The sequence below is a fragment of the Phasianus colchicus genome, chromosome 6, assembly GCF_987193195.1.
Source record: "Phasianus colchicus chromosome 6, bPhaCol1.hap1.1, whole genome shotgun sequence".
Taxonomy (NCBI): Eukaryota; Metazoa; Chordata; class Aves; order Galliformes; family Phasianidae; genus Phasianus; species Phasianus colchicus.
Window position 1 is genome coordinate 49,461,382 of NC_143441.1, and position 14,847 is coordinate 49,476,228.

At 50.3% G+C, this 14,847-nt stretch overlaps 2 protein-coding genes and 1 non-coding gene across 3 annotated transcripts in view; 1 reads left to right on the top strand and 2 right to left on the bottom strand.

Annotated features, from left to right (window-relative positions):
• Positions 1 to 2,455, bottom strand: LOC116238230 (uncharacterized). Its single transcript, XM_090142168.1, has 6 exons — positions 2,258 to 2,455; positions 2,005 to 2,135; positions 1,550 to 1,602; positions 1,226 to 1,318; positions 507 to 696; positions 1 to 350 (listed from the first exon to the last, which is right to left on the bottom strand). The coding sequence occupies exons 1-5, from the start codon at positions 2,453 to 2,455 to the stop codon at positions 689 to 691; spliced, it is 483 nt and encodes a 160-aa protein (XP_089998294.1). The 3' UTR covers positions 1 to 350; positions 507 to 688.
• LOC116238324 (small nucleolar RNA SNORA9) lies at positions 1,376 to 1,507 on the bottom strand. The gene has a single exon (XR_004168941.1). It is a non-coding gene; the product is annotated as a small nucleolar RNA SNORA9 (small nucleolar RNA).
• Positions 2,242 to 14,847, top strand: part of CCM2 (CCM2 scaffold protein) — a 27,453-nt gene continuing 14,847 nt past the window's right edge. The window contains exon 1 of the mRNA XM_031607892.2: positions 2,242 to 2,483. Coding sequence (XP_031463752.1) covers positions 2,454 to 2,483 — 30 coding nt within the window. The 5' untranslated portion in view covers positions 2,242 to 2,453. The remainder of the gene's footprint in view (positions 2,484 to 14,847) is intronic.

Below are 14,847 nucleotides of genomic sequence, written 5' to 3' on the forward strand. Positions count from 1 at the left end.
TGTGAAAATACCAAAGATCTGTATTTATTGATGTGACAAGTGCTTGTACAGCAGTAAACACAAGCAAATGTACCCCCAAAGCATCAGTATGCAGTCATCACTCCTCATCAGCACTGGGTGCTCCAGAGAGCAGGAGCCCTCACTGCTGAGCCCTGTTCCAAGGGTGAGGAAATGCACCCAAATCCTCTCCTCTTCCTCAGGAAACTGCTTGTGGGCCCATCCTGCGCTGAGCAGCTCCTCACCGCAGAGCACACAGGCAAGTTGGGGACCTCCAGTTGTGGCTGTTCACCCAGGGTTCCCAGCTGCAGTGGGGTCGCACACTTCATGCTGGGCACTCAGCACTGTTTCACCTGAAGATAAAGCACAAAGAGCTGCATTAATCACAGAAACAAGTAAGTTTCACTGCCCCGCAGCACCACTCAGGTGGCTTTCACTCTTGTCTCTGGTGTATACCCTATTTGTAGAGGGATCTGCAAGCACTGAGGAAGCCCCTAGGCTTGTCTTACCTTCATGGGATCCAGCAGAGCACCACCCGTGGGCTCAGATTTCTTCCAATGCAGCTTCAGATGCAGCTTCATGGCTTCAGCACAAAGAACTGAGTGGCAGTTGCAGGCAGCTCTGTGGGGCCCGGTAGAAACCACAAGACAGGACTGGAGCCATCACAGGTAGCACTCCTTTCAACCAGGATTTAAAGACCTGTGGCAGAAGTATCAGGGAGTTGAGGGAGAAGGCAAAACCCCAGCAGAGAGCAGGCAGGGTGAGTGCTGCCCTGAGGGTCCACAATCCTAATGGCCTCCCTGAGGTGTAGGGGAGGGCCCTGAAGATCTTGAGCTGCAGGAATAGCCATTTTATGCTGGGAAGTTTGTGGCAATGAGAGAGACCTGCAGTGTGTGGTGAGTAAGCCTTGCTGGAGAACGGCTGAGGGGAAGCCCTGCAGCCATCTGCACTCACTGCACCTAGCAACGGAACAGGCAGAGCAGGAAGTGAGTGACACTGCAAGAAACGAAGAAGAGCTTCAGAGCACATGGCCTCACCACAGCACCGCCCCGTTAGCTGCAGGAAAGGAAGTAGCCCAGCTGCATCCCCGTGCTGCAGCTCTCAGCCCTGAGGGACTCACTCACAAAGGTCAAAGAGGAAACAAGGCACTGAAGCTACCTGATTATGCCAAGCATGACTAATTGTGGCAAAATGAAAAAACCCCTGCAGAGCCACCCAGTGAACATACCTGTCTGCTCCCTGCAGCATCGGGTGCCCATCTCGACCATCAGACAGGGGAACTGCAAGCTGAGAAGAATCGTGCTGTTACAAAATAGAAGAACTGAGGAAGGAAAAAGCAGCTCTGAAAGTCCAGTAGAGAAGCAGGAGAAGGGGGATAAAGTGTATGGAGTTTCTATAGCCTCCCCCTGAGAGGCAGAAGGAGGCCTCAAACCACCCCAGGGCTGCTCTGGCAAGCGCTGCAGGAATGGATGGGGCCACAGCAGGCCCCACCATGCTGGAAGCCTTGCGGGGCACAGCTGAAGGCAGGTGTTCAAACATTCCCCTTTCATACCTTTAGGGCCGAAGCACGCAGCACAGGAAACAAAAGGGAAGAAGCGGTGGATGCTGTGGGGAGAAAAAAGCGTGAGTCAGGAGGAGCAGCACTAAGGCACACCTGCTTTCTCTAAGGACTGGGATCGCTTAGCGACCAGTAACAATCATGCAGACATTCAGTGCCGCCTTGGGATCCCTGTGGGCTCCCTCGCACGCGCATGGATACAGCCGCATCACCCCTCGGGCACGGCTGACCCACCAGGCCGTGGTCCCCAGGACCAGGCCTAAGAACACACCCAGGTGCAGGCCCAGACAGCCCAAGCCCGCCCTTCGTAACGCATATCACACCCCAGCTGACTGTGGTGAGGACCGTTCGGAGAAATCCACCTCTCTACACCTCCACCGCGCCCCCCACACCCCCCAGACCGCGGATGGCGGCGGATGCCGACAGACGGCACCACACCGCACACCTACCTGCCACCACCGCCATGCCTGAGAGAGCCGTCGCCAGTGAATGACGTCACACTCCTCGCGGCGGCGGCAGCGCCCCCTTGCGGTGAGAGGCGGGAAGCAGACAGCGCGCATGCGCCGGGCGGGATCAACACCTGAAAGGGCGTGGTTATACAGATAGGCGGTGGGGTGAGCGCGGGGCCGAGTCACGCATGCGCAGTACCTCCCCTCAGGAGGAGGACTGACGTCAGTCCTCCGAGCGCCGCGCGGGGCACGCCGGGAAGCCGCCGCCCAAGATGGCGGCAGGATTGAAAAGTGGTCGGCGGCGCTGAGGCGGCCCAGGATCCAACCGCCTCCCGGAGTCACTCTGCCGCCTCCCGGCCCCGCGCAGCCTCACCCCGCCGCCCCAGGGCTGCTGCGGGGATGCCCCGGAGGGGGCCGGGGCCGCCGTTGCAGCCGCCGCTCCCGGAGCCATGGAGGAGGAGGGCAAGAAAGGCAAAAAGGTGAGAACGGGGCTGGGGGTGCGGCCCGCACAGGCGGCTGGGCCGCTCCTTTGGGCCTTCCGTGTCGTCGTTGTGAGGTGGAAGTGCTGCTTCACCTTATCGGTTTACGTCTTTGTTTCTTTCCTTGCTGCTCAGACCCGTTTTATGGTGTTATTTATGTAGGGGAATCAAAGCCTGAGTCTCTGTGTGAAGAGTGAATCTTTCCTGCGGTTCTGGTGACATAAGTGTGGGGGAATGCACTATTTTTGGTGCTGTCTCAGCTGGGGATGCTGCAGTAAGTGGGGCCTCGGGAGGTGGCAGCAGAGCTTCCAGCTGGAAGCTGTGGGATGCTGGAGGAGTTGGGGCCTGTCATAGTTTTCCCTTTAATTACCCAGGGTGCTTAATATGGGGTTAAATCAGAAGGGTTGTGCTCAGTGCTCTGTGCGGGGAAGGAAATGTGGCTCTTGGTCCTCCCCAGGACTGTGCTGCCTATGAGCTGTGTGCAGTGTGATGGGATCAGTGGTGTGGGTGGTACTCAATGCACAATGTTTCCTTGCTCAGAAATCCCTTTCTGCTGCGAGAACTCTCACTCTCAAGGGTGTAAATGATTGCAAAGCAACTTCAGCTGTAATGTAGGAACGAGCTGTAAGGATGATGCTTGGCTGGAATACCTCATGAGGAGTGATCCCTTCTGGAAGCAGTTCTCATCTCCACTGCCTGCCAGGCTTCTGTCATTTAGCAAAAAACAAATCAGCTTTAAATTCTACAGTGCAAAATGATATTCTCCGAGCCACTGTGACTGGGGGGAGAGCTCTGCTGTACTGTCTGCTGTCATCTGGAGCTGGGGAGAGCTGAAGGAGGAATTATGTGTAGGTATAGCCTGGGTAAAGGGAAGGACAGATTCTGGGAAGATGGAGCTCTCAGGATTTGGTGGGAGGGAGCTCTTCCTGTCTACAGGGAGTGAGGAGGCAGCTGGCTCCTGTGGAGAAGTGGCTTCTCCAGGGTCAGCAGAGCAGACTGCTGGGCCAGACTCCCGTTCGGTCTGGAGATCTTTAGGGGTGGAAGTCACAGAACTGGAAGGGAGCTCTGGAGTCCATCCAGTCCAAATCCTGCAGTCTGTTCAACCTCACGCTATACAAAGTGTTTGAGTGGAATTTGCTGTGGTTTGGTTTGTGACCCACTGAGAAGGGGCTGGGTTCTTCTCTCTATCCCCACTGGTGTACAGGCTGGTTGTGGCTGATCTATTCTTCCTCTCCCAGTCTCCCCTCCTGTGCCAGCTGCCCCACTCTCTCTGTCACCTCCACCCAGTCCCTGTCCCAGCACATCTCAGTCTCATACTGGTAACACCAAACCAGGCATGGTGCTGGCATCACAGTGCATCAGTGATCCTAATGCTCAAGGAGTGTGCTGAGGCACTCTGAAAGCAGCTCAGTGCCAAAGCATGTCTCTGGTTAACAGATGTGTGCAGAGGTCTGGCACATTGCAGATTTGGTCCCTAGATGAAGACAGGGCTGATCACGATTCAAGCATCTGTGACTTCATTTCAGTGCTGTTGCACTTCTGAAGTCAGGGCATGGCTGCAGTCCTCTCAGCGCTGATTTTCCATTTCTATGAAGTTAAGTGACTCTCAAGCATATCCCTGCAGCTTTTTCAGCTTGGATTGCTCTCGAAGATAGCTAATATGGCTGTGTTCATTCACTGTACCATTGTGGTTCCCAACCCTGGGAACTTTAGGGAAAGCTCTTTCCTATGCTTTACATACAATGTGGAATCTTCCCAGGATGGAGGTGGCTGGCCCCCAGCCAGTGAGCTTATGGGTTGAAGCACAGCAACTGAGTTTCTTTAGCCCTATTAATAAGTAGAATTAGGATAGTTTTGGTCAGGATTAGGAAGAAAATCCCACTCTGGGGACGAGCAGGCTTATACAGATGAGATCTTGGCTGAAACTGGAACTCTATAAATCTTACAAATACTTGTGTATCAGATGTTAGTGTAATCTTTCTGACTTCACTGGCTCCAGTAAACCCCAGGTCTTTAGCATCTGCTTGCTTCCCCTGTTTCTTGGGTTGATCTGCTGCATGGGGCTGCTTTGTCAGTTGCCAGATCTGCTTGTAGAGCATCTGTGGTACTGAATTCTTTGTGCCTTTCGATACTGATTTGTATTCAGGATGTTGGCAATTCCTTCTCATGCAGATCATTGAAAAATGTCTGCCAAAAGTAAGGGGGCTGGTTCTTGTTAACGTTGGATGCTACAGTATGAACTCCTTGCCCTAATATAAAAAATACAAAGGGACTGGAATGGAGGCTCCATCTCTTCAGAGTTTCTGGTACAAGACAGGGCTCTACTGGGTAAGGAGCTACAGGATGATTGCTTGCTGTCTTGAGCATGCAGTGTTTATGCTGGAAGCACTGCTTTCAGAAGGCAACATTCCTGTCTGGGAATCTGTGGCTGTTCCATGACTTCACTGTGAGATTATGCAGGCCAATTCAGTGATACTAGATCTTTTTTTTTTTTTTTAGCTCCATTGGATATTTTCACACTAATGAAAGCACACAACTACTCGGGTTCTGTGTGGTTTTGAGCATGGAGGGCTTACCCTGGGTGTGCATTTCCAGCTGCAGCAAACCATATGGAGAGCATTCCTGCAGGCTAGATCTGTCACCAATTACTTTCTTTCCTGTTCCAAGACCACTGCAGCAGCCACCATCTGATCCCCAGCTCTTCCAAGGGCATTGTGCAGTTTGCTGGATGGGCTGGGATGCTTTGTGAGAGCTCAGGCTTCAGCTGTTAGATGTGTTTTCTCCTTGGGTGCTTTGTGCCTCATGGCTGTGCTATGGGTGCACTGCAGCATGCAGGAGGTTGCACTGAGGGTATAAGTAGTATGTATCTCCTTTCTCATCTCTGCACATACACATTCTAGGAAATATTGAAGAATAACTATGGAGGACAAACTGCTGTGCTCCTGGTGTGCCCCTTTTAGTGGTGCTTGATGTGCTACTTGTGAGGGTCATGCCTGGTCCCATGGCAAGCTTAAAGCACATGTCCTGTCTTCTCATCTTCCCTTGCTAACAGTTCAGTCTTGTAGGTGAGAACAACCAAGAGCCTGGTGTGGCTCTTTGAGAACTGCTTGACTTCACTGTTGTTCTGCTAAACTTAGCTGTGGCTGCAAACATTGGTGCTGGCTACATCAGCTGAAGCTTGAGAAAACCCCAAGTGCAAATCAGCATTTCCTTAATCTTGCTCAGAATCTCTGCCTGTATTCAGAAGCTCAATGGTGAGTAAATCTGTTCTTGGCTGCTTTTGACTGCAGCCTGTTTGCCAGAATGGAATGGGAGCCTCTTTTTGTGGAAGACAATCAAGATCTTTGATAATACAAGGAACAGAGGCTGAGTGAAGGTGAGCATGTCTTGGTTTGAGGCTTGGAGTGGGGAAATGTAGGGTGGAAGCAGGGGTAGGTGGCTAGAAAGAGTGGGAAGCTGAGGAAGGGTAGGGTGTGAGAGTGGGGCTGGCTTGCTGTGTGCAGCAGGTGACCTTCCAGCACTGCTGAGGTACCTCACATGCAATGCACATTCCTGAAATAAGGCTGCCAGAATCTCAAGATCCACAGCTTGTCTAAATCAAAGGATTTTTGGTGCTCCTCCAGCCCCAGCTGCTTACTTGGCTGCAGGGAGAGTATTGGTCTGAGCTATGCACCTGTGGTAGCCCTTGTCCTTAGCATTTTCCCAGCAATGTCATCCCCAAAAGATGGCATCAGGGTGGTGATACCAAGAAACCTGGTGTCTTTCTGGATGGAAATAGGCAGGAGGAAGCACTCAGTGTTCATGTGTGCTGCTTCTGCCCTGCTCCAGCACTGCTGCAGGCAGAGCTGCCCTGTCCTTGTCCTCGTTTCTACCAGTATGTGTGGTGTGCTTAGTAAATGCTGCCTCATCTGTGTCCTTCTAGAGGATAAGGGCAGAACAGGCCTGTGTGTGGGCTTCTGTACCAGCACAAAGATGGACTTTCAGATTCTGGCCAGCTCTGGCTCTGCAGAAGCCCTCTCCCACTCCTCTGGTGCTGGTTGGATATGAAAAGCAGAGATGTTGATCATGGGGCAGACCAGCTTAGCCAGGACAGGTGACAGTCTTGGGGTGTCACGTACACACAGTGGGGATGAGGTGATCTGTGGGAATAGGAACAAGACATCATATCTCAGTGCTGGTGGAATGCATCCTGCTGCTGTTAGTGTGAGCAGCAGGATGGTGAATGTTTGGGAAGCAGACCCTGCCTCAAGGAGGGTATCACTGGGCAGCAGTGCTGCTTTGCTGCTGAGACGTGGGGAAGGGCAAACCCTGCAGCAGTGCTTCATGCAATGCACATTTTCTCTGAGCTTGCACTGCCTGCTTTGGAATAGTTTTCAATGTTGTGGGTTTTGCTCTGTGCAAAATAACCACCATATAATTTGGTAAATTCTTGCTTTGTTGTCTGGTGAAGGCTGGCAGACAAAGCCAGTGAATACAGAGCTCACAAATAGCTGAGGCAATGATACCAACTTCTGAAAATGCAGCTTGCACTCAGCTAAACTTTCCATTATGAAAGCACTGTATTCTGGTTTCCAGTCTCAAGGAAAAAGCATATGGCATCCCTCACATCAGTCCTCTTTATTTTATAGAGCCATATGGAACATTCTGGTTCTCATCCTGTCTCCTGTGTACTTGTGTTTTGTCCCTCTGAAGCATCTGGCTCTGTGCTGGTGAAGCCACATGATGTGTTGTGGTACAAGATGGTTCCTGATGAGACTGGAGAACTCAATGGACTTGAACAGCTGCTGCATCTGCAGGGATATGATGAGGAAGCCCCCAGGTTTGCTTGGGACCCCTGGAATCACAACTACAACATGCTGTGCAAAACCCGAGTTGAGCACTGGTTCTGAAATTGCTTTGGGGTGTGGAGGTGATGTTTCTTTTTGCAGGTGCTTAACAGGCATTGCTGTAGTGTGCAGAAATTGCTGTCTGTACCCGTGTATGTATTCCCTACCCACTGCCACAAAGGAACCTGCAGCTCAGCCCACACAACATGATAAAAATACAGCAGGAAATGCTTGGTCCTTGGAAGGCAGACTGCCTGGAGAGCTGCCACAGTGGCAAGCCCTCCAGAATCAGGTTTCAGCAGGCCTTGGCTAGAAGCAAAAGTCTGCTTGTTGCTTTCATGCACAGCTGAGAACTGTTCTGGTGCTGCCAGTTGCTCTTGCTGAGTGGGTTATCCTGGTCTCTGGGAAACAGGTAGCTGTGGTGGTTGTATGATACATGAAGGTGTACTGTAACTGAAGTTATGGTTGGAATGAGATGCTCTTCTTAAGGAGTGTCTCAAGAGCTTGCTGTGACCAAGATGCTGCTGAAATCTGTGGATATACATCAGAATGGGAGCCAAATTCTATATGCCTGGCAAAGGCAGGCATATAGAATTTGGAACTGATCTACACATCCATGTCAGATTGTAATCCTCCTTTTAGGTTTTGAATGACTTTGTTCCACCTCCATTCTCATGACAAAGCTTCATAACAGAGATCCTGGTCTCCCATGTCCCAGGACTTTCATTATGTGATTATTGTAAGTGTATTCCTCATGCTCAGAGTTGGCTGGGACCACCACTGGGAAGCCCCAGGCTGCAGATGTCTGTGAGCAGCCTGGCACTGATAGAGAGGTGATGACAGGCTGAGAGCATCTTGGGCACAGAAACAGGAAGCTTGGCAACCCCCCTCCCTAAGTCTGGCGAAGCTTAGGAGCTGCTAAATGGTGTCTGCCAGAAATAGGATCAAGACCAGAAGCCTCAGGTGAGGGAGAGGAGCACTTGAGTTGTACTGATGGCACAGAAACTTTGTACCTGCCCTACTGAGAAAAGGAAGGAGAATTGGATGCTGTGCTTTGCTTGATAAGCAGCTCACTTTTGCAAGGTGCTCACTGAGGGAGGACAGCGTTGAGTTGCTTTCTTTCTTAGAATCATAGAATCACCAAGGTTGGGAAAGACCTCTGAGATCATCCAGTCCAACAATCCGCCTGTCACCAATAGTTCCCACTAAGCCATGTTCCTCAGTACCACATCTAAATGTTTCTTGAACACATCCAGAGGTGGTGATTCCACCACCTCCCTGGGCAGCCCATTGCAGTGCCTGACTACTTTTCTGGAGAAAAGAAGTATTTCCTAATGTCCAACTTGAACCTCTCCTTGTGCAACTTGGGGCCATTCCCTCTTGTCCTGTTGCTAGTTACATGGGAGAAGTGGCCAACACCCACCTCACCACAGTCTTTCTCTTTAGGTAGTTGTAGAGAGCACTGAGGTCTCCTCTGAGTCTCCTCTTTTGCAGACTGAACAACCCCAGCTTCTTCAACCACTCCTCATCACACTTGTGCTCCAGACCTCTCATCAGTTCTGTTGCCAGTTTCTGAACACACTCCAAGGCTTCAATGTCTTGTAGCAAGGGGCCCAAAACTGAACAGGATAGGATGACAAATTCAGCACATCAGCTCTAACCCTGTGCCTAAGGTTAGGGCAGGTAATGCAGGATGTGGGGATGAAACGTAGGTTGAATTATGCTGCAGCCTTACTGTGAGTGGATGGAAGAGAACTTGTGTGGTTTCTTTGATGCAGCCCTTATTTCTGGTGGCTGGGCAAAAACAGTAGGGCTGTAGATCTGACCCATAGCAATGCAGTGAACTCAAGGCCTTGGCAGGAGGGTCGGACTGCATTCAGTGCAGAGAGCTTGTGGAAATAGCCTGAGATAAGTGAGCTTTGGCAGCAAGCACAAGGAAGCAAATGGGTTTATGGAAACCAGTGGAACTGCCAAGATAATGGCAGAAACCAGAGTACACAGAGCACAAAGGTCAAAGCCCAGCTGACCCATTTGCAAACTGTATGTAATGAGAGATCTTATTTTTTCCCTCTGCAATTGAATTCCTCTGGGCAGGAACATCTGTGGTAAAAGGGTTCTTAAATTGCTGCTTTCTCCACCCCTTGGCAGAACTTGGAGTAAATAAATATTCCTGGTTGGCTTGTAGCAGATGTCAGAAATCAGGCTGAGCTGTGGCTAAAGCATCCTCTAGGCCTTGGCCAGCTCAGACATGTGCTTCATTTTGCCTGGGGCTGCAAAGTCTGCCCCCAAACAGTTGTTATTTCAGTACTGCTTTGCCTTCTATAGGGGGCTGAGCAATCCTGGGTCCATTCTGAGGCTGTCCATTTGTCCTTAAGCACTGAGGCCTCTTAGTGTGCTCAGTCTGCTTCCTAACCTGGCTCAGTGTGGGGTCATGTTCTGTGCTTATTGAGTGGCTGAAGCTAGATGAGGTAACAGCTAGAAAGCCTGGAACTTCAGAAGAGCTCTATGCATGTGTAAATTGACTTGCATGAAACTGTGTTATATTTACCTACCAGAAGCACACACACATAGTTCATTTCATGCTACAGAGGGCAAGCAGGAGGCAAAGTGAACTTCAGGACTTCCCTGCCTTTGTTTTGTCATTTCTTACTGGGTCAGTGAAATACTTCTATAATGAGAAGAGGAAATAGCCACCTTTCCTGCTTTAATTTCTCCTGAGTGTCATACACTGTAAACCTTCTTGGAAGAGCAGTTTGAATGAGAGACAGGGAATGTGGAAAACGTCTGCAGCATGGCTGAGCTCACATGAGGAGCTGCAGCAGTGGGATGCAGCCATCGTGCCCACCAACCATCAAGCTGTAGAGCTGTTTCTGTGAAACTACTGTCTCCCCACCTTCCTCAGGGAGCAGAGGAGCAACAGCTCTGGGTGGCAAGAGGTAGGTGATTAAATCCATCCCTGTTCACACCCACACATGGCACTGAGCCCTTTCTCCCAGGTGCTGCTTTCAGGGATGCAGGGGCCCTGCTGTTAGGGCAGATCTTGGGCTTTGTTTTTTAAAGCATGCTTCCTGCGACCTTTCCTTGGGAGTGTTTTCCAGCTCTGATTACTCATGTTGCTCTTGGGTGGGAACACTCAGGACTCCACATCCTTTTCTTGCAGGAATCAACAGCTGTGGCCTTGCTAGCTCTGCAGCAGCATTATTAACATCAACAGAGGACACGTGTAGGGCACAGATCACCTTGTGCAGAGAAGTGTTTACTACCCCTGCTTCTTAGTGTACAGGTAGCCAGCATGAAGATATGGGTGATCTGGGTAGTGCCAATGATATCAGGATGGTGTGGTTGGCTCATTTCATATCACCTAAAAATTGATAGTGTGCAAGAAGTGGTTAATCTTATAAGGCAGCAGCTTGAAGTATTGGTGGGCTCTGCCTCCCTGGGTGTTCAGCATAGCAGAAGGATCTGCTATGTATTAGCAGGAGGAGGAAGAACTTGAACCATGAAATGCGGATTTGCCAAGCCCTCTTGCAAGATGTTGATATAGTCTACCTAGACTTCAGTAAAGCCTTTGACACTGTCTTCCACAGCATTCTCCTGCAGAAGCTGGCAGTCCGTGGCTTGGACAGGTACATTCTTGGCTGGGTAAGGAACTGGCTGGAGGGCTGGGCCCAGAGAGTGGTGGTGAATGGAGTTAAATCCAGCTGGCGACCAGTTACGAGTGGAGTTCCCCAGGGGTTGGTGCTGGGGCCTGTCCTGTTTAATATCTTTATTGATGACCTGGATGAGGGCATTGAGTGCACCCTCAGTAAGTTTGCAGATGACTACCCTCTGCCTGAGGGTAGTGAGGTCCTACAGAGGGATCTGGATAGCTGGGCTGAAGCCAGTGGAATGAGATTCAATAAGACCAAATGCCAGGTCCTGCACTTTGGCCACAATAACCCCAGGCAATGCTACAGGCTTGGGGCAGAGTGGCTGGAAAACTGTGTAGAGGAAATAGACCTGGGGGTGTTGCTTGATGCTAGACTGAACATGAGCCAGCAGCGTGCCCAGGTGGCCAAGAAGGCCAATGGCATCCTGGCTTGTATTAGAAATAGTGTGACCAGCAGGAACAGGGAAGTAATTGTGCCCCTGTCCTCAGCACTGGTGAGGCTGCACCTTGAGTACTGTGTCCAGTTTTGGGCCCCTCACTGTAAGAAAGACATTGAGGCCCTGGAGCGTGTTCAGAGAAGGGCAACAAGGCTGGTGAGGGGTCTGGAGCACAGGTCTTACGAGGAGCGACTGAGGGAGCTGGGATTGTTCAGTCTGGAGAAGAGGAGGCTCAGGGGAGACTTTATTGCTCTCTACAGCTGCCTGAAGGGAGGTTGTAGTGAACTGGGGGTCAGCCTCTTCTCTCATGTGACTAGTGATAAGACTAGAGGGAATGGCTTCAAGCTGCACCAGGGAAGGTTCAGGCTGGACATTAGGAAATACTACTTCTCTGAAAGGGTGGTAGGGCACTGGAATGGGCTGCCCAGGGAGGTGGTGGAGTCACTGATCCTGGAGGTGTTCAGGGAACATTTGGATGTTGTGTTGAGGGACATGGTTTAGTGAGAACCATTGGTGATGGGTGAATGGTTGGACTGGATGATCCTGTGGGTCTCTTCCAACCTTGGTGATTCTATGATTCTATATTGGAGCCCCAGAGTGTCGTGACATGACTGTGGAGTGGCTGTAGTGCCTGCCTGCAGGTGAGGGCTTCTTGATGCTTACTGCTGAGAGGGATGCAGCCTGTCTGAATGGTCTAACATAGACAGCCCTGGCTGCGTGGGTTTTAATGTCCTACAAGCAGCTTCTGGAAAGCTTTAAATAAAGCTAGAGCTGCACTTGAAGCTGGAGCAGGTCTGCCCTCTGCTCCAAGGATGTCACTGTGGGAGACGTTCCTTGCAGGAACTGCACAGAACCAGTGTTTAGTGACAGTAGTGGCAGTGGTTCCCTGGTGGCTCAACTTATGGAAAACAGCTGGCTAAGGTCTGTGTGCTCAGAGGGAGATGGCTTTTGGGAGAAGATGGTTTTTGGGTGTCCTAAATAACTCAATGATGATACAGTTTGACTTTGCATCACTAAGTAGTGATGCAAAATCAAATTGTAGAACACATTTCCCTAAGTCTTTTGTGGGGCTGAAGGGACAGCTATCCTGACTAGTGGTCTGGAGAGCTTTTTCTCAAATGAGCTGGCCAAAATAATGACTGTTAGGTGGCTGCTGGAAGAACGCAGGCATTAATTCCTGGCCTTTAACTGTGCTGTACATCAGGAACATCAGGGTTCCCATGAGAAGCTCAGATCTGCAGCTGGATGTGTGGCAGCTCCTGGCATTGCTCCATGCATGTGTGGACAGCCATGGCTGTCAGAGTGCTCCTCTTTTAAGACTCCTGGAGGAGCTGGCATCACTGTTGTGTGCTTTAAGGGAAAGGAGAAGGTGATCCTTAGTGCCCCCAGCACTGCAGTCTGTGCATGTAGAGGAAAAGAAATGCTCGAAGCTGCAAACATGTTTTTAATGCGTGGGGTTTGGTGACTATCCCAAAATACTGGAGCCCCAGAAGATGTGCTAAAACAAGCCAGAGCTTATTTCTTGCTGCCAGAAGGTTCCTCAGGTCTTCACCTGGTAGCCCACATTAAAGCCTGTCAGCCAGCACACATCTGCATTGGTTCATAGAATCATTAGATTTGAAAGGGACCTTTAAAGGCCATCTAGTCCAAACCCCCCCCCCCCCCCCCCCGCAGTGAACAGGGACACCTACGATTAGCTCATGGTACTCAAAGAACCTGAGGTTCACAGGTTCCCTGCTAAGACCTGCACTGTTGCAGGTCAGGGTGTTTCACCTTTCCTTGCTTTGCATGCAATGGACAGGAGAAATTTTCTGCAAGGTATCATCAAGGATGTTCTTGTGACTGCGTTCCTTTTTTTTTTTCCAACTCCTGTATCTCTGTACTTGGGGTGTTTAGTGTTCCCAAATGCTTTCTGCTCTGTGTTCAGGCTGAGCATTCCTCTGGTTGCTCTGAGGAAGAGCTGTGTGTTCCTGGTATTGCATGCAGCCATGCAGTTTGTGACTCTTTCTTCCATGGTGGCTCTGCTGTCAGATGCCTCTCCACCAATGAATCTCATGCTTGTTCCCACCTGTGGTTAGCCATGGTTGGATTTAATGACTTTTGAAATCCTTTTTCAACCTAAATAGCTGTACTGTTCCTGAGGAGGGCATGCAGGAACTGAGGTTACCTATTGCTAAAACAAGGTCCTGTGTTAATGTGCAGCTAAAGGTGGAGGTGGAAGGAGAATGGGGGAGATGAATCCTCCTCCTCCTTCTTCTCACCTGTGTGTTACTCTTCCCTGGGAGATGGGACAAAGATACAGCATCATCAGAATCTGCCCTGGAGCCAGCCAAGCTGCTGAAATAGAAGGCACAGTAATAGAAAATACAGTTCTGTGAGGAAATTAGTGGGCTTGCCTATGGCCAGGCAGCTTCAGCACTTCCTAGTTCTTAGAAGTCTGCTTTTCCTGGTCTCTTGTACTCCAGCGGTTTCTCAGGAACCCTTTTGATCTCTGAGTATTGGCAGAACCCCATGGAATCTGTGGAACTACAATATAGTAGCTCTAAAGGAGTGCTTCAAGCACATATTCCTGAATGGCTGCATACAAACCAGTCTCACTGCATTTTTTCCCCCCCACGAATGTTGCTGAAGGATATAGATGAAAGGTTCTCAATGCATGGAGACCCAGCAGGCCATGTGCTAGTGATGGAGAAGGCTGTTTCCCACCCTGATCCCTCTAGCATCAATGTGTTCCAGATCCACTGAATGCAAAGGTATGAGCTGTTCATCCCTTGTCCACAGAGCTTACATCTGCCCAGTTCCATCTGGACTTGTGAAGTGGGGAAGGAGGCAGCTACAGATTAACCCAAGTCCAGGAACTGATATTTCACAAGATCAGAGCTATGAGCTGCTCCTGCTGCACTATGGGACAGCAGGAGCTGAAATCTGGCTTAGGAAGCACTGCTGCTTTTCAGAGAAGCAAACTCACTCAGAGGCTGTATTGATACCTTTGGAATGTTGGGCACAAGGCTGCTTGCTTGGAGGGTCAGAGCTGCACTGAGAGAAGCCTGTGTGCTCCTGCAGTGACCCAGCAGCATGGATGAGCTTCACTCGGATGCACTCTGGGAGGTGAAAGCAGTGGGAGGAGGAGGAGGCCTGGAGGAATCTTTGGGAGGAGAAACAAGGCTCTGCTAAAAATAGCCAGGAAAAATTCCTTTCCTCCTGCTTTAAAGGAAAGTCCTGTCTATGAGGCTGGAGGCCTGGCTGGCAAGGCAGTCCCAAACATGAAAACATGGCGCTGTGCCTTGTTCTGTGAGTGGTTTTTGTGTGACTGATGTGTTAGGCTCAAACTTTCTCATTGTTTATTTTTTCTTAAGGCTGTCTTGGGCACTAACTCTGTTTTCAAGGGAACTGTGTTTCTGCATTACTTAAATCTAATCATGCTCTTGTATTCAGTTTCAAAGGTGTTCCTT

Bases quoted from the DNA above. Each gene is read 5' to 3' on its own strand.
- LOC116238230 (XM_090142168.1), bottom strand. From the start codon at position 2,455: ATGGCTCCGGGAGCGGCGGCTGCAACGGCGGCCCCGGCCCCCTCCGGG. The intron at 2,136-2,257 runs GCGTGCCCCGCG...ACGCCCTTTCAG, and splicing joins TCTTGGGCGGCGGCTTCCCG to GTGTTGATCCCGCCCGGCGC. The intron at 1,319-1,549 runs GTATGAAAGGGG...TTCCTTCCTCAG, and splicing joins TGCGTGCTTCGGCCCTAAAG to TTCTTCTATTTTGTAACAGC.